Source organism: Pan troglodytes, chromosome 6, assembly GCF_028858775.2.
Source record: "Pan troglodytes isolate AG18354 chromosome 6, NHGRI_mPanTro3-v2.0_pri, whole genome shotgun sequence".
In the NCBI taxonomy this organism is placed as follows: domain Eukaryota; kingdom Metazoa; phylum Chordata; class Mammalia; order Primates; family Hominidae; genus Pan; species Pan troglodytes.
In genome coordinates, this window is record NC_072404.2 from 53,664,866 (window position 1) to 53,689,800 (window position 24,935).

Below are 24,935 nucleotides of genomic sequence, written 5' to 3' on the forward strand. Positions count from 1 at the left end.
AAATCTAGCAGTGAAATATTTTGGAATACCTCAGGATAAAGGTGTGTCTGGAATTCCTTTCAAACAGGGGCTTCTCTGGACAGGAGAGCTCCTTGGTTTCTGACAGTCCATTGTCGCCACATAAAACAATGTACACCTCAAAACAAAGAACAGGGGTGGGAACTCAGGTTATTTCACAGCAGACACCATGCAATGCTGGGCAGGGCTTCCTCGCACTTTCTCCCAGCGTCCCACCCTTCCTCAAAACCATCTGCACGGTGGAGTGCCACAGCCTAGAGCCAGGGGATGAGTGGGCACGTCCAGTCCCAGGCTTCCCTGGAGAGCCAGAGGAGAGCCTCGAAGTGGAGCCTGGTAGAATTGGCCGTTTCCTTACCTATTTGATCTAGAAAAGCCAGATCCCAACTAGGATTTGGGAGGGCATTTGTTTTCTCATGAGGGCGGGAGAACACCACGGTGGGCACACCATTTTCCTCCCTGTGGTTTGGCAGGGAGATGCCAGAGGAGCCTGGATGCAGAGTAGGGTACCCATGCACCTGTGGGCATACCCTGGGGAGGCACATGCCAATCTGGCTGGGCTTGTCGTTCTCACTGGTATCTTCTGTCACACAGAAATGAACAATTCTGATGTAATGTCACTTATCAAATTTTCATTTAAGAAAGATATTTCTGTTTCTGAAATCCTTCCTTACTCGAAAGTGTATATTTTCTTTGACTAGTTTCTAAACTTTGTGTTTTCACCTTTCTGTCTCTAATGTTCTGGAGTTCATTTTTTGTGTGTATGATGTAAAGATTTAATAGTACCTTTTTCTACAAGGACAGCTATTGTTCCAAAATATTTTTTGAAACAGTGCACCCTTTCCTGTGGTTTGTAAGACCTCTAGTCTTCCCTAGAAATCCCTCCTCAGTACCTCTCCTGAGGTCATGACACGATCTCAGGTGCTACAGTTTCAAAATAAGCCTGGATATCGAGTTGGGAGGCCCCTGCCTTGTTCTTCTCTTGAGAGTTGGCATGACTGGTCTTGTAATTCTCTTGTATTCTTTTCTACCCGAATTTTAGGATCAGTTTTCCAAGTTCCACAAAACACTTTCCTGGAATTATGAATAGATTTAATTGGATTTAACCTCATTATGCCTTAGGTTTTCGTTTGTAAAGTGGGTATATTAATAGAATTTCATTCACACTATTATTATTAATGTTATAGATTAATTTGGGAGAAATGACAAAGGAAAATCAGCTTTCTCATCCATGAACATAGCTCTTTATTTGGATCTCTTATGCATATCAGGGATAGTTCCTTCATAATGGTCTTGTATGTGGGGTTTGATGAATTCACTTCTAGGCACCCCACCATTTTTTACTGTGACAAAGAGGTTCTTGTTTTCAACTCCATGTTATAAATAGTTATTGCTGTTTTATAGAGATTATTTTGATGATTTTTTCTTAATCACAAATTCAGCAAGTTTCTTTAATGTTATTAGTGCTAATCATTAGAGTGAAGATGCTTCTTCATTTGCTATGTAGAAAACCTCATCCTGTACGAAGAACCATCTCTTTCTCCCTTTTGGAAACTTATATTCCTGTTTTATTTCTTGCTTTATTGTTTTTACCAGGATTTCTAGTACAATGATAAATAGCAGTGCTGACAGCAGACATCCCTTAGAAATCATCTAAAGCTTCACCACTAAATCTTCCTTTGTTAGGTTAAGAACATTCCTATGTGTATGCATTGCTTGTGAATATATACATGTATGTTTATCTGAAGGACAATTTAAATATACAGTTGGTAGACGAAGGGCTTATGGTGAGTAAGGACCACATAAGCTTTAAAAATGTGTTGTGTCCCCATCTATCCTACTGCACTGTGGCACCCCATCTTATTCATCCTCCCATCTAACTCTTTCTCATTCACACCCCAATCCTATTGCTTCCATAAAGTAACCATGGTTCCCTCAGGAAATGGAAGCGTGAGTTCCAAGGGCAGAGGGAGTCTCCCTCTCTGAGGGATTTGTGTCACACGCACTTCGAATTGCACATGGCTCTGCCGGGCTCAATTTCTGCCCCTGCAGACCTCACCTCCACAGCTCACCGCGGCACCCCTGCTCCACTGGGCCCAGTGCTAGACTATTTCCTCCTCCTCCACCGCATCCTTCTTCCCACCCCACCTTCATCCTCCACCAGCTTCTCTGGGACTGTTGTCTTCAGCCCCAAGCTCAGAAGAGTACAACTCATTCTCAGAGTCTCAAAGATCCACTCAGAGACAGAACATATCTCCCCGGGCTGCTTTCCACAGTGGAGACAGAAGGAGAAGGGATTGGAGCAGCTGCAGAAGGTGAAGGGGTCTGCTCTTCACCCTGACAGATGTGCAGGCCAAGGGAGGGCAGTGGAAAGGGCAGGCAAGCTTTGCCTCAGCAATGAGATGAGGCTGCTGTGACAGGTGACAGACGGGGCAGCCAAATCACCAAATCCTCACTTCTGATGTTGACACTGCTTAGACACCATCAAAGAGTACCCCCAGATGCTCGAGCTACCTTTGAGGTCAACCTGGCCGGAGCTCGGAAGCCAGTGTCAATGACGACCGCATATAGCTGATGGCCCGGCAGGGAAGCTTCTTGTAGAAAGATGTAACCAGCTTTCTTTTTTTCATGATGATCTACTTGTCTACTTTTAGCGACCAAAAATCCATAAAGAATCACAGAACCCATAATAAAAATACTGGGAAGCAAGTTTTCTGGGTGGCTATAAACAAAAGGAGAGATATAAAGAAAATTGCTCATGAAAATAGACATATAGGAAAAGACTGATTGCCACCCCTAGCCCCTTACACACAAAAGTCCCTGCTGGGCTTCACTGATACATTTTTACACTTGCTGGAAGCTGAGTTAGAAGGGCTTTGAAGGCAGGGAGCTGGCCTGTGGTCCAGTGAGCAGCACCCCACAAGCATGGACTCCAGAACCAAAGAAACCTTGTAATGGACCAGCCTCTGTGCTAGGTGGCTGTGCCATGCTGGGTCTGAGGAACTTTCATTGTGAACTATGGCTAAGAATGCCAGTCTCGCTGCTATTGTAAAGATTAAGCAATACAAATATACAAAATTATTGAAACATGCAGGTGCCATTATGTTCCTCCCTCTCTCCCTCTCCTGCTAGCAGAACAAGGCTAGGAGACATTGGCGATGTTTTGGAGACCCTGCCTGTGCCTCCCACCGCCCCTGTGGATGGTGCTGCTTGTTCCCTACCTGTAGCCTCTACCTACCTGTTCCCAGGCACCAACACTGGCTGGGGAGAGATCACTGAATACCCACAGTTCTGTAGAATGACATTCATATCAAGCCGCTGTGCAGGGACTCTAACCTAACTGGAGTCTTACAGATTTCTGATGGGATCTCAGAGGGTGGGCACCAGGGTCTGTGTCACACGGGGATGTTGCCCGCCCCATCCCCTGGCATTCTGCTCTTTGATTTAATCTGAGGATTGGGCTCTGCTCTTGGTTTCTCACTTGCCCTCTTTTTTCCCACCAAGATAGAGCCTGTTCAGAGCTCTGCCCCACGAGCTCTGCAGGGTGCTCACATCCTTCCACCTGGACAATACTCTGAAACCTTTCGGATTCTGGCCAGATAGCCCCTGTAGAACTTCAGGTGTTGCCTCTCTCTGGACATCTTCCAGGGCTGCTTCCCCCATGGTTTGCCCCAGCCCCAGTGGTATCAATGCCGCAGACACCATGGTTGAGGCTGCTGTCTTCTGAGCCCTGATCACTGAATGGCCAGTGACCTGTTCTGCACCCAACATCTGTTGCATTAGCAATTCATATCTTATTTATTAATTATCTGGTCCACCAACTAGTCTATAAAGTAATACGATTGATGAAATAATAAAGTAAGGTAGAGTTTCTTATTATATGAATATAAGGAGAAAAAAATTTAACACTCAACACCCCAGAAAATGCAGACTCTGCCCTAGATATTCATTCAGCAAATATTTACTCTAAGCATTGTATTAAATGTAGGGTGACACTGATGAATAAGACAGGGAAGGTTCCTGTCCATATCAGCTTACATTCACTTTACTCATATCTCAGAGTCTAAATATAACCATTCCATATAAAAGTGGCTATAAAAATAGTGTACATTTTAAATCTATTATCTAAAATGGGATACTCCAGAGAGAGAAAGAGGGAGCTATTAATAATTAGGCTGTGACAATAAACATAAACCAGGACAGGCTCTTTAGGTATTATTGTCACTGTAGATATCAACCCTATCAATAATAATTGACCAAATTCACACTGAACTAAAACTAAACTTAAAAGTATGAAAAGTATGTTGACTTTCTTGTGTTTACAAATCTCTCATCAGTGAATTCAAGTATAGAGAGACAATATATAAATGTATATATTCAACTATATAATATTTAAAGATAATTATCTACTAATATGCACATTTCAAAAATGCAATGATAGTAAGTAACATGGATTTCAAGCACCCCCGGAATTATATGTGGGCATCCTGAGTGAACAGTAAAACAAATAAAGTCTATGAAGTCTTTATGTAGGAAATGGAACTTACCTCTGTAGCTTGGAAATGTCACTCACTTCAAAACTGGCCTTCAGCTTTCTCCTTAGGAGAGCGAATGCCGCGAGGCGATGGTAGCTAGGAGGGAAATGCGGATGAGGATACAGAATGTGTGGAGAGAGCAGCTGTTGACAGTGTAATGGCATGTTGGTTAAAGGAATGAGAAAAGGAAGAAAGAGTGCAATAATGATAACTTTATGACTAAGACCCAGTTTAAAAGATTCACCTGAAACCTAAGTTAGAAATGAGGGACACTTCTGATGTGCCAGAGTTCTTCACATCTGCATGTTGGGGCACATGGCTCCCATGGAGGCTGTCCTGAGATGCAAGACTCCACAGCATATGGCGGTCTTCATGACAGCCCTCCACAGCATGGCTGCAGCCTGAGGCTCTCGGGTCCCAGTCACAGCCTAGCTGTGCTGCTGGTCAAGCTCTGGCCAACTCCTCTGCCTAAGCACCAGTTCCTGGCATTACAAATATCCTACCCTGACAATCACTGTAAACACTGTCTCCTTTTTTAAAAATAAAGTCTATCTCACCCTCATTATCCTGTGAGCAGGTCCTAGGTGTTATTGATTTATTTTAAATTTTTTGTTTGTTTGTTTTTGAGATGGAGTCTTGCTCTGCTGCCCAGGCTGGAATGCAGTGGTGTGATTTCAGCTCACTGCAACCTCTGCCTCCCAGGTTCAAGCGATTCTTGTGCCTCAGCCTCCCAAGTAACTGGGATTGCAGGTGTGTGCCCATCTAATTTTGTATTTTTAGTAGAGATGGGGTTTCGCTATGTTGGCCAGGCTGGTCTCAAACTCCTAACCTCAAGTGATCCACCTGTCTCAGCCTCCCAAAGAGCTGAGATTACAGGCATGAGCCACCACGCCTGGCCTGTTATTCATTTTTGTACCCTTGGCTCATAAAAAAGTGCCTAGCAGAGAGTAGTTACGTAATGGAGAATGAATGATTGCATTAATGCATTTATCAATAATTTAATATGGAAGCAAAATATTGGGCCATTACCAGTAAGTTTGGATGTGCTCCTAGCAATGGCATTAGAAAAATTTAAGAGTGCAACATAAGAAAATCAATAAATGGCTATGAATTGCACTGCTACGGTATGATCTGGATATATTTGCCTCCTAGCAGGAAATCACAAAATATAATGTCTTATGGCTTATTTGTTTTTTAAAAGGAAATGACTATTTCTGCTTCTAAATATGACTAATAATTGTTTATCCTAATGAAAAGGTAAGGGCAACAAAAAAGAATGATCTGAGCCTCTTATAGAACTGTTAGTCTGTTAGCTAGATGACAAACAATTTCTAATTTAGTGACATGACTCATATGCCCAGAAATTCCTGAGGAGGCTGTTCATGTTTGCGCAGAGACTTTTCTTGCCTCAGAAAGCACACCTTCACCACCAGGCTGTGGAGGGTCCTCTGAAGATGAGGGACTCTCAGGGCAACATGGGGGCATGGTGAGAGCTGAGGGTCCCACCTGCCTGACTACAAACTGTGTACTCAAAGGATGTCAGCACTTCTATGATAAAAAAACTGACAGGTCCATCTATCACTCATCCACCGACTCATGTCTTCAACAGACACTTACTAAACACCTCCTCCATGACAGTCGCCACGGGAAGGAGGAATACGAGGACAGTCTATAAAGCAGCCCTTGCTCCTTGGGAGCCCATAGAGTGGGAGAACCAAGGCTGACACACGAACTGGCTATGAGAGAACTGACACAGGCTGGAGAGTTGTACAAACCAAGAGAGCTCCAGCTTCTTATGGACAAGGTTCAGGAAAGGCTCTAGGGGTTGGGCCAAATGCAGAAGACAAGGCAGTCATTTACTAAAAATCTCAGATTCTTTCTCAAATGTGTCTATACCTGCAGTTCACTTTTTCAGGAGAAGTCCCTGGTTGTGGAGAGAAACGTTCAGATTTCCACTCTCTCTTGTCCCAAAACAGGCATCGGATCCACTGGAAATGTACTGTATAGTTCACTGCCTTAGCTAAATATCTCTTTGGAGGTTTTCTGTCATAGTCAGCATCCAATAAGGATAAATAGCCTACACTGGCATCTAAAAAGAGAAAACATAAATAAAAAGTACAACCTGAGGTTTGCAGAAAGGCATTCTCCATTTCAAACGCAGACAGAGTAGGCAGATAGGTGGGGACAAGGACTACAGATGAGCAAGAACTGAAAGACAGCATCAAATTCTAGCCATTTCCTGTCCCTGAAGCATTTAAATTTGGATTAAATCCACCCAGTCAAAGCTCCTGGATGCAGATATGAATTGAGGAATGGTAGAGAATTGGGAAGAAAAACAGTGTTTCTAGCATCCCTTATGTTCCAAGTGCCCCCTGACACCCTGAACAGGCCACACCCCCGACCCTAGTGGGGATGGAAGAGGGTTGAGTCAGTTTCTTTAGCTGCCATTCAAGCCCACTTCCTGCTCCTCGCCAGTTTGTCAGCCAGCCTGTGAAATTTCAGTATACCCGGGGTCTGAACCCATTCTGGTAAGGACAGCACAATGACCCATGGAGTTTTAGCCTATCATTTTTTTTTTATGTTTAGCCTACTTTTTATATTTAGAAGCAGAAGTATTTAACATTCTATTTATTTAAAAACTGCCCAAGACTTTTTAATAAGTGGTGTTGGGACAACTAGACATTAGCCCTTTGTAAAAATATGGGCACCTCATGCTATAAAAAATAATAATAAACATTAGCAAATCAGATATCTAAATATGAAAGAAAAAACAAAAACAAACTGCACAAGTACTGAGGAACACATGAATGACTTCTTTTATAATCTGGACATAAGAAATAAATTTCGAACGATGGTTCAAAATCTAAGAGTCTTACAAGAAATGGTGGATAAATTACTATTTTAAAAATAGCCCTAACATATAAAGAGCTCTTAAACATCAAGAAAAAACAAACTCAATACAAAAGTGGGCATATATGAACAATTCACAGAAAATAAGTGGATAATGGCTTTAAATATATGAAAAAATACCCAACTTGATTCATATAAAATGCATATTAAAATGAACATTTCTCAATTATATGACTGGCAAAACTCAATAACTTGAAAATACATCCTTTTGGCAAAGACGTGGGAAAACAGGCAGCTTCAGACACTGCTGGAGGTAAACGTGACAATACTTACCAAAACCACATAGGCATTTACCATCCGACCCAGGAACAGCCTATCTAGGAATTAAACTTGAAGATACACTCCTCCCCCTACAGGTAATACAGTATATGCACAAGTCTTCCATGTGAATACATAGGAGACTGGCTGAATAAACTACGGTCCATCTATACAATGGAGAAGCACATAGCAGTTAAAAAAAAAAGATATGATGAATAAATACATACGGATTGATTTCTAAATATGTAATTTAAGTAAGAAAAGCACAATGCAAATGAGTGTAAGAAATAAGGGGAAATAATGTGGGTATGCATGGGCTTATTTTCCCAAAAAGAAACATCAGGAAAACAATTCCCATAAAATTATAATCATCGAGGCTGGGCGCAGTGGCTCACGCCTGTAATCCCAGCACTTTGGGAGGCTGAGGTGGACCACCTGAGGTCGGGAGTTCGAGACCAGCCTGACCAACATGGAGAAACTCCGTCTCTACTAAAAATACAAAATTAGCCGGGTGTGGTGGCGCATGCCTGTAATCCCAGCTACTCAGGAGGCTGAGGCAGGAGAATCACTTGAACCCAGGAGGTGAAGGTTGCGGTGAGCCAAGATCGTGCCATTGGACTCCAGCCTGGGCAACAAGAGTGAAACTCCAGTCTCAAAAAAAAAAAAAAATTATAATCATTGTTCTTCACAGAACTAGACAAAACAATCCTAAAATTCATATGGAATCACATAGCCAAAGCAATACTAAGCAAAAGGAACAAATCTGGAGGCATCACATTACCAGACTTCAAACTATACAACGAGGCTATAGTTACCAACACAGCATGCTACTGGCATAGAAATAGGCATGTAGACCAATGGAACAGAATGCAGAACCCAAAAATAAGGCCAAATACCTAAAGCCAATTGATTTTTGACAAAGCAAACAAAAACATAAAGTGAGGAAAGGACACCCTACTCAACAAATGGTGCTGGGATAATTGACTAGCCACGTGTAGAAGAATAAAACTGGATCCTCATCTCTCATTTTATGTAAAAAATCAACTCGAGCTGGATCAAAGACTTAAATCTAAGACTTGAAGCTGTAAAAATTCTAAAAGATAACATCAGAAAAACTCTTCTAGACATTGGCTTAGGCAAATAATTCATGACCAAGACCCAAAAGCAAATGCAACGAAAACAAAAATAAATAGATAGGACCTAGTTAAACCAAAAAGCTCCTGCAAAGCAAAAGAAATAATCAGCAGAGTAAGCAGACAAGCAACAGAGTAGGAGAAAAAATTTGCAAACTATGCATCTGACAAAGGACTGGTATCCAGAATTCATAAGGAACTCAAACAAATCGCAAGAAAAAACAAATAACCCCATCAAAAAGTGGGCAAGGACCTGAACAGACAATTCTCAAAAGAAGATATGTAAATGGCTAAAAAATACTCAACACCACTAAGTAATAGGGAAATGCAAATTAAAACCACAATGAGATACCATCTTACTCCTGCAAAAATGGCCATAATTTTTAAAAATCAAAAAATAATAGATTTTGGTGTGTATGTGGTGAAAAGGGAATACTTTTACACTGCCTGTGGGAATGTAAACTAGTACAACAGAACCAGCCTAAATGCCCATCAACCAACAAGTGGATAAAGAAAATATGGTATGTATGCACCATGGAATACTACTCAGCCATAAGAAGGAACAAAATAATAGCATTTGCAGCAACCTGGATGGAGTTGGAGATCATTATTCTAAGTGAAGTAACTCAGGAATGGAAAACCAAATATTTTATGTTCTCACTTATAAGTGGGAGATAAGCTATCAGGATGCAAAGGCATAAGAATGACATAATAGGACTTTGGGGACTTAGGGGTAAGGATGAGGGGGTGAGAGATAAAAGACTACACATAGGGTGCAGGGTATACTGCTCGGGTGATGGGTGCACCAAAATCTCACAAATCACCACTAAGGAACTTATTCATGTAACCAAAAACCACCTGTTCCCCAAAAACTACTGAAATAAAATAAAATAAAGGAAACAAATGAAAACAATTACCTATAAGGACTAGGTGATAACAAGGTATAAGAATAAGGCTGTTGAAAGATTTAGCTCTGAATACATACATCTTTAAATGTGCTTTAGACATCTGAACAATAAAAATGTCTCACAAATTCAAAACATAAATTAATGTTAAAAAATGGGGACGGGTGCCGCGGCTCACGCCTGTAATCCCAGCACTTTGGGACGCCAAGGAGGATGGATGACCCGAGGTCAGGAGTTCGAGGCCAGCCTGACCAACATGGTGAAACCCTGTCCCTACTAAAAATACAAAAATTAGCTGGGCCTGGTGGTGCATGCCTGTAATCTCAGCTACCCACGAGGCTGAGGCAGGAGAATTGCTTGAACCCAGGAGGCAGAGGTTGCAGTGAGCCGACATCACACCATTGCACTCCAGCCTGGGCAACAAGAGCAAGACTCTGTCTCAAAAAAAAAAAAAAAAAAAAAAAAGGATAAAAGTAAGCCTTAGCATTAAGTACATGCAAAAAAGTGAACCTAGCTGTATATAAAATGTATAGCAAAAACCCACAGAGAAAATAATTAATTCAACTAACTTTTGACTATGTGCTCTTACTGTAATATATCATGTAAGAATGTAAAGTCAAAACTAAACAAAAAAATCTAGAAAGAAATATTGAACTTCATCTGGTAGGTTTGTGATTGTTAGGGGTACAGGTGCTTTAATTCCAAAATGATTTGGTGTATACTGTAGGATAGAGCAAAGTGAATTTTGCTCTTTGGAAACTGGCTCTCAAGTTCTCATATTTTGGCAACTGGAATTCTCACTGTAGGAGAATGGGGATCTGAACACACAATGGGAGAAAGTAATAAGGAACCCTGGGTGTTGGATTTGAATTAAGGCATTGTGATTAACTCATTTTACACACACATACGCACACACACACACGTTAAATCAGTGACACCCCAATAGCAATGAGCAAATGTGATGAGCAGTTCTTGTGTTCTAATGTCATTTCCCATCAATGAACCAAGCCTCATTGAGGACATGGCCGGTTCCAAGGAAGGGTGGCCAAACACAGGATAAGCCAGGACACGCTGGTGTCCCAGAAAGTAAAGAAGCACTTGAGGATCGTGATGTCATGTCAAGAAAACCTCAGGAAGCATCTTGGAGGAGCTCCCACTGGAATAATTTGTGCATCAAAAAGTAAAATAATGGAGGTGAACTAAACACATTGAATTTTTTTTTAACACATTGAATTTTTAAGAAACACCATGCACCATAGAGACAAGAGAGCAAGAGTAAGATAGAGAGAGACTGAAGCTCTTCTTTACTGAAGAATGCCAGCTAATTCATGGTGGAATTAGCAAATCACCATTTTGTAGCCTTCTATGTACCTATATCACCCATGGATCCTTAAAATCATGGGGTGACAGTTTGTAAGGCAAGAAGATACTAAGATGGTCTCACAAGTATCATCTCACAAACGGGAAAATGGAGAGATTGGAGGTTCTTTCCCCAAACAAATTACCAAACTTAGCACCATCGCCTATGGAATATGCTGCCAATCATCTGTGAACTGAATTTAATCATGAGGAAACCGTCAGGCAATTTCCTGAATGTACGACATTCAGAAAATAACTAACCTAAGCTCATAAAAAAAAGTCTGAAAAAAAGGCAAAAATTGGGAGGGTGTTGTAGATTTTTAAAGGGACTATATAAAAACACAGCAACAAAATGCATTCATGAACTTTGACCTACTTCTGATTAAAAAATATAAAGAGCTATAGAAGGCATTTGGGGGGATTTTAAAAATTTAAATGTGGATAACAGAATAGATATTCTTGAATTAATGTTGATTTCTTTTCCTTATGATAATGTACTGAGTTTTGTAGGGAATGCCTTTGTTTTCATGAGATGTTTAACTATTCAGGGGTGGTATGTCATGGGGCCTGCAACTTTCTCTCCAACGGCTTGTCCTCTCCCTCAAAAACATCCCCCACCCACGTGTGCACACCTGTACGCATGCAGATAAGGCAAATGTGGCAGAAATCAACAAATGGTGAATCTCAAGGAAAAGGATACGGGTATATGTTGTGCATATTTTTCTAATTTTCTATCAGCTTGAAATTACAATAAAAACTGTGAAAAAGAACACATGAAATGCAACATTAAAAAATACCATTGAGAATTTGAATTTGATGAGCAATATAGTTTGATTCATGTTTAAAAGAAACAAATACTGGTTCTCAGAAGAAAATAACTATATCCCAGTAAAAATGTAGAGACAATGGGTCTGGCCCACTCACTGACAGTCAGAAGCCAGCTCCTCTCCAGGGCCAGGGCCTGTGGAAGTCAGTGTAAGGCGCGTGTCTGGTGAGTTGCCTGTGGGTGCCACTTCAGCCCACTGAGCTCCAGTTTCTTGCTTTTTGGGGGAAGGGGTTACTGAGGCTCAGAATCCTAAGCTACCAGGGGCAGACCACGGAGAAGGGGTGAGCCCCAAACTTCACACTCTGCCCCCACACTGCTTCAGAGGGGGTCCTATGCCCTATTGATACGTGAGATACAGAGACGTCTCAGAAGTCCTGGGTCAACTCTGAGGTCAGGGAAGCTCAGCAGAGGTTAGTTTGAGGGAAGCAAGGCAGGAGGATGCTTCAGACAAAGACTCAGCCTGAGCACACGCAGAGCCCTAAGGATCAGGAGGAGGCGCCAGAGACCACCTGGGAAGAGATGGGTAGGGCAGTGAGCAGCACCAGCCACTGCATCACAAGGATGGCGCTCATCATGGGGCAGTTTCCATGTGTGGGATCTATAGTGGAGCAGTTTGTTTATAAGCAAGCAGAGAAAGGATTCTGATGTTTTTGTCATGAATAAAGAAAAACACCACTATACATACAAAGGTTATAGGGGATGTTTTAATCATGTAAGCAGAATGGGAAAATAAGGCGCCTTGTTCACTGACCTTTCTGAGAAGCAGCAGGTATATAAATCTGCACAATTGACTCATCCCAGAAGTAGATCTGCTTCACAAGAAAATCAGAGGGAGTAGGTTTCTCAGAGAATCTAGGAGATAAAAACAAAATAGGGATTTCTCATTTTTTTCTTCTCTCTCAAAGGTTTTAGTCAAATTTCTATCAAGAGTTTACTCAATTTGTGCAAAACATCCTTGTCACGGCAAGGAGGTAGCCTGGGACTAAAAAGGGTCAATGTGCTTAATTCCACAACACCACCTGGTCTCTTAGTAAAAACTCCTACATAACACTTTCACCTTGCATCTCATTAAAAACAAACACTTTGGCCAGGCACGGTGGCTCACACCTGTAATCCCAGCACTTTGGGAAGCCGAGGTGGGCGGACCACCTGAAGTTGGGAGTTTGAGACCAGCCTGACCAACATGGTGAAACCCCATCTCTACTTAAAAATACAAAATCAGCTGGGCGTGGTGATGCGCACTTGTAATCCCAACTACTCGGGAGGCTGAGGCAGGAGAATCACTTGAACCCGGGAGGCAGAGGTTGCAGTGAGCGGAGATCACACCATTGCACTCCAACCTGGGCAACAAGAATGAAACTCCGTCTCAAAAACAAACAAACAAACCAAAAAAAAAAAAACCAAAAACCAAACAAACACTTCAGTAGCAAACAAGAACAAGAATGGCCAGCACAGTCTGTAGGAATAAGACAAACAGCACTGGCTACATGTGGTTAGGGAGGGGCACTGCAGCACACACACGTATGTTTGCATGTTTGTATTAACTCTTTACCGTAACCTGTTTGCAGATAAAAGATAGCAAGCACAAAACTAGACTAAGTAGTAGTCTTAGTAGTTAGACTCAGAAATTCCTCAGAACTGATTTACCTTTTCTGCATGTGACTTAAAGAATTAAATTAAAATCCAAACTCTAAGCAGACAGCCACTTTTAGACATCGAATGCTTAGCTCATTTGGCAGAATGAGAGTCAGGCCAATAAGCAGAGATTAAACTGCGTGCTAAGGGCTGTGTGGACAGCGCCTGCGTAAGATACAGCCTTGCTCACGAGAACCCTTTAATCTAGTTGAGATGCCCACCTAACCAACCAGGAGCAGTAGAACAGTGAGCATCTTTGCCACATAGACTAAACACACGAGGACTCCGAGAAGGAAGGTGATCAAGGCCCTGCCCATCCAGACCTCCAACGAACTCTGCAGACTGGTGGTTTCCATTAGCACATTTGCTGTAGAATTTCAAAGAATCTTTTCAATAGTCACTTACCTTCCCAATAGTCAATTACCTTCCCAGGTAATTTATTTATTAACTGGGGCCTATACAAATCTCATGAACTCAACATTCCTGAGAAAAATAATTATTTTATGAAGTTTCCTTAGATACATAAATTTAAACACATTTTCTCCTTTTGGAAAAATAAAAAAAAATCTTGCTCAGACCTATACTGAAAGAATTAGATTTCTAAATGAGACTGTATGCATTATCACTAATAATTATAATGCTTCTCACTCTAATAATGTTAACAGGCAGGAATTCAAACTCAAAAACCAAAGTCAGGAAGCTTACCGTCCAAACAACAGAATAGATAACAATTTCTTTAAACAATGAGCCTCATTATTGCTTTAAAAACACAATTTAATTCACTGATTTTTTTTCACAAAACATTCTTAAGGACAATATCTTACTCCAATCTCATTGTAGCTGTCACCATCAACACACCTTACTAGCAACATGACGGGAAATGCCCTTGTAACAGGTTTGGAAAATTCAATTTCTATCCGTAGAGATTCCTGGGGGTTTTCAGAAAGCTCAGTGAACTGATGGAGATTCACTTCATCCCGAAGTAATACAAATGTCGTTTTATTTCTCCTATTATCCTGTCATCACAAAGAAAACAAGTTAAGCAAAATTTGCCTTTGGTAAAATAAACACATTAAAAATCAGCCAGCACAGCCTAAATGAAGTAGAGATACTGAGAAAGGCTCTCCTTACCAGGCCATCCTCCTCCCCAAACTCGACCATCACGGGTTTCCTTAGCCATTGCCTGTTGATGGGTCTTCTGCTGGAGCAGGTATAGAGGTTGAGGCCCACAACTCCACCAATCTTGGGGAACAAAGACCATCTCAGAGCAAATGACAGCAAGCAATGGACTTAAGTGAGAAAAGCAGCAAACCAAAGTATCGTGGTGCTGCTATTACACTTACATAAAATTATATGCCTGATATTAGAAGCTAGCATACAAAAATAAACCAGTTTTACTAGTCAGGATGGCAGGATTGGAGTGAATATTATGCTTAATTTGCATCATTCTTATTAAAATTAATAATTTCTAAAGTATTTTGAAGTATTTTTTATTTTAAAAGCTAATGCAAAAGAAATATCTGCTCATTGTAGATAATCAGGAAGGTATAGAAAAGTATATGCAAGAGTGAAGAATAGCTATTCTATAGTCCCATTGCTCATAGAAATCATATTTCAGGATGTTGAGTAACAAATTTTGCTATGTAATAGAGTACATATTTGGCAGACAATTTAGTTGTCTATATCTATATCTATATATTTTTTTGACACAGAGTCTTGCTCTGTCGCCCAGGCTGGAGTGCAGTGGTGTGATCTCGGCTCACTGCAACCTCTGCCTCCCAGGTTCAAGCGATTCTCCTGCCTCAGCTTCCCGAGTAGCTGGGACTACAGGCACGTGCCACCACACCTGGCTAATTTTTGTATTTTTAGTAGAGACGGGTGTTTCACCATGTTGGTCAGGTTGGTCTGGAACTCCTGACCTTAGGTGATCCACTCACCTCGGCCTCCCAAACTGCTGGGATTACAGGCGTGAGCCACCGTGCCCGGCCTCAGTTGTCTATATTTTTGCAGTCTTCCCAAATTACTAAAATTCCCTGATTGACATAATATCAATTAGCTATATATGAACTCTATCCCTATGCTGAACATTTAGGTACATTTCTATTTGAGTTATAATAATATTGTTTTGAGCAAATAAATACGACAAGACATCTTGTTCTGAACAAATCTTTTCTCATTTTCCTAGTGTAGATTCTTACAAGTGTAACAGTGTAGGCCAGGTTGTTGCTGGATGCCTAGTTGACAAAGTGCTTTCCAAAAGGTCACACTGCCAAACGCCCTGGTTTACTCACTGCATCTCCACAAGCAGTAAGTGTTTTTAAGTAATTGCACTTTTGTGAGTTAAAAAAATCATTTTAATTTGTGTTTTCTATTGCTTGTTAGTTTGAATTATTTTCCTATGCTGATTAGCCATTTCCATTTCCATCTAAAAAAGCAAATGCTGTAAAAGATGAGCATTTTTTGACCAAAATAAGATGTACCTCATTAATTTGTCCATACATCCATCAGACATTTGTTGGGTCACCAAATGAGCCACGTACTTGAGCCAGACTGGGGTCTGGGGCTACAGAAATACAGAGAATCCTTGCTCTCTGCCCTTCCAAACTCACTCATGGTGACCCTGGGGTCATTCACAAAGCTTCCGAGTGAATGTCTACAAAACTGCCAAGTGGCTGGGACAATCCTCCCTGACTTCCCCATCCTCACATCCCCCTTTCACTGTGGTCCCCTGTTCCTCCTGACCTCTCAGGGAGCCAGGGGCCACCCTGCAGGTTCAGCCCAGCAGTGCCTCTCTGGTGAGCAGGGAGGATGGGGGGTAAGCACTGCCATGTCCTCAGCAGCCCCTTCTTAAGCGTCATTCAGGTATACTCCACATTTGATGTTAGACCCATATCTTCATCGTTCTAAAGACATGATTGGCCAGAATGCTTGCATAATCACTGCATCACATGCTGCAACCCCCCCAGAGCCTTCTGTTCTCTGACAATGGATTAGAAGGCCTCAAGGAAACAGTGAATGGGCCCAGTGTCCCAGATACAAGTGACATCTAGTTTTGCCAGGAGTTTTCTGGAGAAGCTAATCTTCTAAGACGAGTAGAGTCAGCAACGTGTTCTAAGTGATCCCTCTTGGCACTGAGAGGGTGCAAACATGCAAAAAACAGGTGCAAATATGCCAACCTAGTTTCTCTTTTTGTCATTTAAGCCCAATTACTGCAAATTTGAAATGGTCATTAGAAGTGGCAGGTCATCTGTCAGTTTGTACCTGCCCAGGAGCTTGGCTCCCTGGATATGGGTTCTTCTTGAAGAGTATGAGCTGGCTAATGTAGCATGGGCTCTGTGTCTCTGCCCCAGCAGGATTGTGCCCAGCAAGGTCACCAGGTAAATGCACCTGGACAGATCCCAGGCTCTGGACAGAGCTCTGAAGGTTGTAATGAAGAAGGGTCCGGAACTCCATCTGCCCAGTGCTAACATGGTTCAAAGAGAGACAACCCTGAAACATAGAGCATAGGGCGTGGGATGTTTATAACACAAATGCGCAAACTGTCTTGAATCCAGACTAGGGGAGAGGGGAAAAGTAGTTAAAAAGCCCATCTCAAGTTAGATTGGATGGCAGGAAGCAAGAGCGCAGGTCTTAGGGCTCAGCGCTGGGTAAGTAGGCAACAAATGTTCTTAAACACTTGTGAGTAATGACGATGATTATTAGTAGGTTCAGATAGACTATTTACTTGCTAATTTCCCAAATGTTACAGTAGCCATCAGTTAAATAAGCCAGCAGGACTGGAGAGGGATGCTAAATTGGCAGAAGAGGAACGCCAGAAGCCTATTCACTTACTGCTTCTTGAAAGCACTGGCCATTTCATAAAGTAAAAATAAAAAAGTCTCGGAGACAATTTCCAAAGTTACCAGAGCAGAAATAAATGAAATAAACTTTGGCCTTTTTAAGCAGTTATGTATCGGCAGGGCTACTTTTAAAATTACTGCATGCAATAAATCATTTGCATTACTTCACATCATTCCTCAAAAAAACAGAAGGTATCCTGAGAAATAATGTTTCTGAGTCAAACATCCCAAATATCCCAAATGAAAATCTACCAAAACAAAAAAAGGATAAAATAGAAGCAAGGTTTCACTGGAAACATTATAATATTACCATGAAATACTTAAAATTCAAAATGAAAGTCTCCAAATACCAAAATGCCACCCAGAAGAATGAACACAGTACTTCAGAAACTGATTCTATTTTTGGTTTTGAGAAGCAATTACAAATACAGGTTAACATCCTGGGATATGGAAACAGTATTTTTATGGATGGAGAAAAAGTGTGACTTACCAACAATAAATCTGAGATGACTGTAATTCCTTCTTCATGTAGATAGACTTCCTCCTTCGAGTTTTCTTGCTCAGAGACTTCCCAGACTCTGGATATGAGACCGATGAGCTCAAGCCTCACTCCTTTGTCAACCACAAATGGCCCCGAGAACTGGCCTTGAGCAAGGAGTGCCCGGGTGTACTTGAGGATGAGAACCGCACTCATAAAGCCTAGCTGCATGAACAGAAAAGATGTAAATAAAATGCCTGGCCTTGAGCAAGGAGTGCCCGGGTGTATTTGAGGATGAGAACTGCACTCATAAAGCTTAGCTGCACGAACAGAAAAGATGTAAATAAAGTGCCTCATGGCATATGATGCATATATTCTTGCCTCTTTCATTATTATAAGGAATTAAAATGACTGAACTACAGGCTGAGAGAACTGGATTTAAGTCCAGGTTTGGTCTCTAGGTGATTATTGGCCAACTTCCTAAGTAGCAAGTTGCTTTTTGATATTCGGCCTCTTGACCAAAGGAAAATAAATGGTCTCTATGCTTTAAGATGGTATTTGTTTTAAACCCCAACGACCGCTTTGCAAACCCCTTCACAAATTGGCCCCCACCTCCTCCCACAGCCTTCTCCCTCCCCATTACCTACGTGCATTCTGTTCTCAAGCCATGCTGAATCTCTTATTGTACCCAAAGAATCGAGGCTTTTTCTTGATGCCCTCCAGATTTCTCTACCTGCAGTACCTTTACCCTCATTTGGACTGGCAGAATCCAATCCTACTTTTCTCTCTCTCTGTTTCTTTTCCTTTTTTTTCTTTCTCTCTCTCTTTTTGTTTAGAGATGGGGTCTCACTCTGTCACCCAGGCTGGAGTGCAGTGGCACAAGCATAGCTCCCTGCAGACTTGAACTCCTGGGCTTACATGATTCTCCCACCTCAGCCTCCCAAGTGCTGGGACTAAAGACATACTTTTTTTTTTTTTTTTTTTTTTTTTTGAGACGGAGTTTGACTCTATCACCCAGGCTGGAGTGCAGTGGCACAATCTTGGCTCACTGCATCCTCCACCTCCTGGGTTTAAGCAATTCTCTGCCTCAGCCTCCGGAGTAGCTGGGATTACAGGCACCCACCACCACGCCCAGCTAATATTTTTTGTATTTTTAGTAGAAACGGGGTTTCACCATCTTGGCCAGGCTGATCTTGAACTCCTGACCTCATGATCCACCCGCCTCAGCTTCCTAAAGTGCTGGGAGTACAGGTGTGAGCCACCACGCCCAGCCTATTTTTCTGAACTCTTAATGTAGTCCCCTTTCAAACCTACACAAAGTAGAAAGAATAGTATGGCAGTATAATATGTCTATCACCCAACTTTAACAATTATTCACTGGAATATTTTTTCTTCTATTCTCTACTTAACTTTAAAAAAATATTTAGAAGCAAAAAGCAAATCTCAGATATTATTTTTATCCATGAACACTTTAGTGTGTAGTGCTGATAGATGAGGATTCTTTCTAAAAATATGCCCACAATGCCATGATCACATCTAACAAAACTATGAGTCTTTACTACGTATCTTTTAAAACCAACCTCAAATGTCTACGAGACAAAGTCAGCTGCATCACTGCTTGTGTTTATGCAGAATTTTGTCATTCTTCTGATCGTAGGACTAAGCATATTTATTGAAATGTATCTGTTTGCAACTTCATTCATCAATGCTTAAAAGACACAGACTAATCTTTTTCTTCTTTGTACCTTAGCAGCTCCTAGCAATTGCTAAATAAATGTGTGTCCATGAAATGAAACTGAGATTGTGTTTTCTATTGGCCAGGCTTATTTAACCACAATGATATCTAATGGCTTAGATATACCTTTTAAAATCTAGTTCTTCCACCACAATAAGATTAAACTATATTTGAAGGCCCTTTACATGAGGTAGCTTACCATGGATATTAGGACTGAAATGAAAGAATAATCTTTAAAATTAAACAAGTGCTTTAAAGAATATATTATGCCCACTTTCACAATGCCCACTTTTTTCACCAAAAATATCAGAATGGTCACTTTAAGAGGACAATCATGTTCATTTTTATTTCCCACTCTGAACTAAGAACTGTGGCAGACCCTGGGGTTCAGAGATGCACAAGAGAGGGACAATGGCAGGAATGATTTGATCTCTACCAGATTCATGCTCTGGAGCCTCATGTAGGGTCATCGCTGGGAAGTAATTCCATTTCCCAGGTCCCTCGAGTCCAGGTGAGCCCATGTGACGCTCACCAGGGGAACGTGAGTGCAGCGAGGTGTGCACCTGCAGCGCCACATGACCGACAGGCAGCATACCTTCTCCATGTGCTATTCCCCTGACTTAGGAAGCCACAGAGTGGAGGTATTGGGGCTCAAGATGGACGGGGCCAGAGTCCCTGAGTCACCACGAGGGAGACACCCACTGAACACCTGCTACGGAATGTGTGTGAATGAAGAAAAAATATCTGTTGTATTCAGCTTCTGGGATTTCAGGGTTATCTGTTACAGCAGCTAACATTATTTTAACTAATACAGTTTGTATCTTAAGAGGCTGAGTAGTCTAAAGTTGGAAGACAGATGCACAAAAAGAAATTACAAATCAAAGGTGTTGAAGTGCTAAAAACAAAGTCACGTACAAATTTGTCTCGAACAAAATGAACTCTGCCTTCAGACCTTTGTGAAGATTTCACGGAGAAGGTGGCATTTGAATCTACCCTTGAGGAGAAAGTAATATTTTTCCAGGGGAAGAAGTAACCTGCTCCAGTTATGGGAAAACATACCATTTCAAGGACATAAGGGGCATCCCGAATGCCTACACAGGGAAGATGCCTACGTTGGGTTGTGTGCACAATGAGGTGCAGAGAGTCAAGTGGAAATGGGTGAAGTCCTCTTATGATACAAAGAACAATTGGGACTGGGTACGGTGGCTCACGCCTGTAATCCCAGCACTTTGGGAGGCCAAGGTGGGCGGATCACAAGGTCAGGAGATCGAGACCATCCTGGCTAACACAGTGAAATCCTGTCTCTACTAAAAACACAAAAATTAGCCGGGCATGGTGGTGTGCGCCTGTAGTCTCAGCTGCTGGGGAGGCTGAGGCAGTAGAATGGCGTGAACCCGGGAGACAGAGCTTGCAGTGAGCCAAGCTTGCCCCACTACACTCCAGCCTGGGCGACAGAGCAAGACTCTGTCTCAAAAACAAACAAACAAACAAACAAACAAACAAACAAACAAAAAACAATTGGGCCAGGCGTGGTGGCTCACATCTGTAATCCCAGCACTTTGGGAGGCTGAGGCAGGTGGATCACCTGAGGTCAGGAGTTCGAGACCAGCCTGACCAACAAGGTGAAACCCTGTCTCTATTAAAAATACAAAAATTGGCCAGGTATGGTGGCGTGCACCTGTAATCCCAGCTACTCGGGAGGCTGAGACAGGAGAATCACTTGAACCCGGAAGGCAGAGGTTTCAGTGAGCCAAGATTGTGCCACTGCACTCCAGCTTGGGCGACAGAGTGAGACTCTGTCTGCAAAAAAAAAGAGCAATTGGATTGTGTCCTCAAACTACTAGAAAGCCATCAAGTACTCTGAACAAACAGATGGCATGACCAGGTGTGTTGCTTATAAAGACAGATCATCAGAAGAGAGGTGAATGATGATGCCCTCCCGCCTAGACCGGAGGTTGTTGGAGTGGAGCAGCCTGAGATGAGGAGGGGAGACTCAGGCAGGAGGGATGGTAGGAGGACAGGGCCATCCAGCCCCCATTCCTGTATCCATTGCCCATCTCTCTTGAGCGCCTGCCATGCGTTACACCTATGGTATTTCTGTGGTGAAGAGGAAGATCCCTGGTATCATGGAGTCGACATTCCAGTGGGGGAAGAGCAGCATTAAAGAAATAAATGAGATAGTTGCTGTTGTGAAAATATTGAAGGGGATAGCCCATAACAGGAAGAGAGGATAATAATAATTACCTTCAGATGGTGGGTCTAGGACAATGTCTCTAAGAAAGTAAGTAGCATTTGTGCTGAGTCAATGAAAGGTCAGCTATTTGAAAAGCCAAGGGGAGGGCACAGTGGGAAAAGGATCAAGGCAGTATCCCTGCAGGATGGTTAGGAAGCGGGAGAAAAGCCAGGAAAGGAGGACAGAAGGAAAGAAGGAGCCAGACACTGCAGGTGCATAAGATGTTTAGCTTCTATTCCACACGCAAGGAGAAGCCACGGGGAGTGTTGAGCAGGAGAGTGGCACTCACTGACTCAGGCTTTTACAATGACTCGACTGCTGTGTGTAGCCTGTTTTCTAAGGTGGCCTGAGAGGAGGCAGAGAGGACAGGACAGTGAGAGAAACTGCCAACCTGGATGAGAAATGACATTTGCTTGGATTTGGGTGAAGCGCAGTAGAGGCAGGAGAGGTAGGAAGATTCTAGCTACGTGTTTGAGGAAGAACAGATGGGACTTCTTTATAAGTGAATGGATGAGGGGAAGAAAGGACGCCGGTGACACCTGGGCTTTAACATGGGATTCTGCATGGACGGTGCTGCCCTGTCCTGGGCTGAAGAAAGTAGGAGGAACACGGGGTTGGAAGGGGTTGGGGGAGGAGCCCACTCTGCCATGCTGGGTCTGTGCAGTTTCGGCCCGTGTGGAAAAGAGAGCGTGTAGTTATACGTGCGTGTCTGGGGAGCTTGAGTCAGCTTTGGGTTGGAGGTGTGGGTTGCAGAGTCCCTATCAGATGGATGTAAAGTGGAAGGAGTGGATGAGATCACACAGGGAGGAGGTGTGGACAGAGAATCTAGGAGGCCCAAGACAAAGCTCTGAGATACTGACCACGTAACTGTAGATGGGAAGAGCCAACAGGGGTCAGTCAACAAGGCCAACCAAGAAACCATGTCATGAAGCCTAGAGAAGAGCGTGTCCCCCAAAGCAGGTTGAGCCCCACAGAAGGTCCCCGGCAGGGAGAGAATGGGGAGCAGAAGGTGTCCAGTGGATTTGGCCAGATAGAGATCTGCTATGACTTTGGCAGGAGCAGCGGCAGTGTGGATGGAGATGGAAGCCAAAGTTTGATGGTCTAAAATGCATGAGAAGCCAGGTGTGGTGACGTGCATCTGTGATCCCAGCTACTCAGAAGGCCGAGGTGGGAGGATGGCTTGAGTCCAGGAGTTTGAGGCAGCCTGAGCCACACAGTGAGACCTTGTCTCTTAAAAAAACACACACACAAACAAGAGGCAGCAAGTATAGCCCATAACAGGCTCAGAACTCACTTTTTAAATGCTCTGCTGTGAAGAGGAACATGAAAGTTAGGTGGAAGCTGGAAGCAGGTTTGATTTCACTAGAGGGATTTTTTTTTTTTAAATAAGTGAGATTCTAAGCATGTGCAGGATCATTCAGAAGAAAGAAGTGGAAGCAGCAGCAAAGAGTGGAAAATGAAAAGAGAAACTCTGGAGAAGGCAAGGTGGGCAGGAGCAGGACTGTGCCGCCTGCACCCATGCAGGCTAGGCATTGTCCAATACTGGGGCACCCGTCACTCAGATTGAGATGAGGGGCAATGAGAGGAGCCTGGAGGAGAGCTCCACACAAATAAAGGGAGAAGCCTATGCAGGGGCTGGAGATTCCTTCTGTGGTGACAGAGCATGGCCATAGTTAGATTCACAGACTGGAGGTAGATGAGAGAATGATGCGTGCTCTTCTCATCTCTCAAGCAGCAATGCAGGGGGAACATCAGCTGACGGGGAGGAAAGTGTGCCAGAGACTCAAGAAGAAAAGAAGGTGTGACGAAGGAAGAACCCAATGCCATGTGTTACCAATAAAGAACAAGCCCCTTGCCAAAATTATTCATAGCATGGATAGTACGTGTTCTCATCCATTTCTACTTTGGGATTCCAAATTTCTTCCTTTCTTCCTTCTTTTTCTTTTTCTTTCTTTTCTTTCTTTCTTTCTTTCCTTCCTTCCTTCCTCCCTCTCTCCTTCCCTTCCCTTCCCCTCCCTCCCTCCCCTCCCCTCCCTTCCCTTCCCTTCCTTTCCTTTCCTTTCGTTTTTTTGATGGAGTCTCACTCTGTTGCCCAGGCTGGAGTGCAGTGGCGCGATCTCGGCTCACTGCAACCTCCGCCTCCTGGCTTCAAGCGATTCTCCTGTCTCAGTAGAGTACTCCTCCTGAGTAGCTGGGATTACAGGTGCGCACCACCATGCCCGGCTAATTTTTATATTTTTAGTGGAGACAGGGTTTCACCATGTTGGTCAGGCTGGTCTCGAACTCCTGACTTCGGGATCCGCCCGCCTCGGCCTCCCAAAGTGCTGAGATTACAGGTGTGAGCCACTGTGCCTGGCCTAGATTCCAAATTTCTATATTCAAAATTTCTGAGATGGGCTTTGCTATTCAGATGAATTCTTAAGGGAAAAATCACATTTCTAATCTAAGTGTCAAACTATGATTCTGGACAGTATATTTTTCAAGAACTGATCATGTCCCTCAAAACTATATAAAATAGGAAAATATTCCTGGGAAAAAATTGCACTTACCTTATTAGAGAAGCTCACGAGGTCCCTCAACATAAGAACAGAACCAATCATTTCTTCCTGACCAGGAGAAACAACAATAAAACAAAAAGAAAATGCAAGGAGAGTTTGGGTTAAAGTTATAGCTTGCCTATGTAGAAATAGTACAGATTCCCTGCTTTTTGGCCAAAAGACCAATTGGAGGCCAGACCTTCTGTAGAGAGACCATTACTGTTGTCTCCAGTTTTCCTTGGAATCCAGCATCTCTCCTGTGTGCCCCCTAGACATCCTCAGCACACTCCATCAGGGAACTGACACGAGGGCTGATGAAATAAGGGTGCAGAGCTAAGCAACAATTTATTTATTATTTTATTTTATTTTATTTTATTTTTTTGAGACGGAGTCTCGCTTTGTCGCCCAGGCTGGAGTGCAGTGGCGCGATCTCAGCTCACTGCAAGCTCTGCCTCCCGGGTTCATGCCATTCTACTGCCTCAGCCTCCCGAGTAGCTGGGACTGCACGCGCCTGCCACCACACCTGGCTAATTTTTT

The 24,935-nt window shown here is 42.8% G+C and overlaps 1 protein-coding gene across 3 annotated transcripts in view; it reads right to left on the reverse strand.

Annotated features, from left to right (window-relative positions):
* Positions 1 to 24,935, reverse strand: part of PKD1L1 (polycystin 1 like 1, transient receptor potential channel interacting) — a 193,538-nt gene that overhangs the window by 68,770 nt on the left and 99,833 nt on the right. For all 3 annotated transcript variants that reach the window (XM_016945694.4, XM_016945696.4, XM_016945695.4), the window contains 10 exons: positions 24,411 to 24,467; positions 17,906 to 18,118; positions 16,838 to 17,065; positions 14,708 to 14,818; positions 14,435 to 14,592; positions 12,693 to 12,793; positions 6,447 to 6,639; positions 4,563 to 4,646; positions 2,530 to 2,737; positions 30 to 136 (listed from right to left, as the gene is read on the reverse strand). In XM_016945694.4, the coding sequence (XP_016801183.4) occupies positions 30 to 136; positions 2,530 to 2,737; positions 4,563 to 4,646; positions 6,447 to 6,639; positions 12,693 to 12,793; positions 14,435 to 14,592; positions 14,708 to 14,818; positions 16,838 to 17,065; positions 17,906 to 18,118; positions 24,411 to 24,467 (1,460 nt within the window). The remainder of the gene's footprint in view (positions 1 to 29; positions 137 to 2,529; positions 2,738 to 4,562; positions 4,647 to 6,446; positions 6,640 to 12,692; positions 12,794 to 14,434; positions 14,593 to 14,707; positions 14,819 to 16,837; positions 17,066 to 17,905; positions 18,119 to 24,410; positions 24,468 to 24,935) is intronic.